A 786-nucleotide genomic window follows, 5' to 3' on the forward strand; every position below is an offset into this window, starting at 1 on the left:
CTCTATCGACCACGTTGCGCCAATGAGAGCTGCGCTATCTGTTAAAGGCCCCGCCCCCACCGAGGGAGGCTATAAAGACGGGTTTCAGCAGCTGCCGTCAGACCCTCTCCTCGTTTCTGGGGATACTAAATTCTACTGGTTCTACCAAGGACGCTTACAGGACCACAGCAGAGCATTCTCTGGAGACTCTGCACTGTGTAACACGGTATTACATCCCATCCCAACATGACGCTGGAAGAGCTCGTCGGAACCGACATGAATCACAATAAGTAAGTGTCTGTCTGTCTGTCTGTCTCTCTCGCTCTCGTTCTCTCTCAACCTCACGAGACTAACTTGCGTCTCGTGTTGCAGGATGGACAGCGCGAGCGATGCGCTCGAGGCGCTGGTGGTCGCGGCGCAGCGGCAGGACTGCCTCACCGTGGGGGTGCTAGAGTCCGCCAAACTCATGAATGTGTGAGTACCCCCCCCCCCCCCCTTCTCCCGCGCTATAGCTTTATGTTGTCATCTCGTGATTCATGTTGTTCTCCTATGGTCATGTTATGTCATGTTGTCATGTTAACTCATGTTAACGTCATGTAAACATCATGTTAACGTCATGTTAACTCATGTAAACATCATGTAAACGTCATGTTAACGTCATGTAAACATCATGTTAACGTCATGTTAACTCATGTTAACGTCATGTAAACATCATGTTAACGTCATGTTAACTCATGTAAACATCATGTTAACGTCATGTTAACGTCATGTAAACATCATGTTAACGTCATGTTAACTCATGTAAAC

The 786-nt window shown here is 48.0% G+C and overlaps 1 protein-coding gene across 1 annotated transcript in view; it reads left to right on the plus strand.

Moving 5' to 3' along the window:
• Positions 1 to 225: 225 nt before the first annotated feature.
• gadd45ba (growth arrest and DNA-damage-inducible, beta a) overlaps positions 226 to 786 on the plus strand; it is a gene marked incomplete at both ends in the record, with an annotated part of 1314 nt that continues 753 nt past the window's right edge. The window contains 2 exons of the mRNA XM_079739271.1: positions 226 to 269; positions 352 to 453. Coding sequence (XP_079595397.1) covers positions 226 to 269; positions 352 to 453 — 146 coding nt within the window. The remainder of the gene's footprint in view (positions 270 to 351; positions 454 to 786) is intronic.

The sequence above is a fragment of the Pollachius pollachius genome (genome assembly GCF_949987615.1).
Source record: "Pollachius pollachius genome assembly, chromosome: 7".
NCBI classification, from domain to species: domain Eukaryota; kingdom Metazoa; phylum Chordata; class Actinopteri; order Gadiformes; family Gadidae; genus Pollachius; species Pollachius pollachius.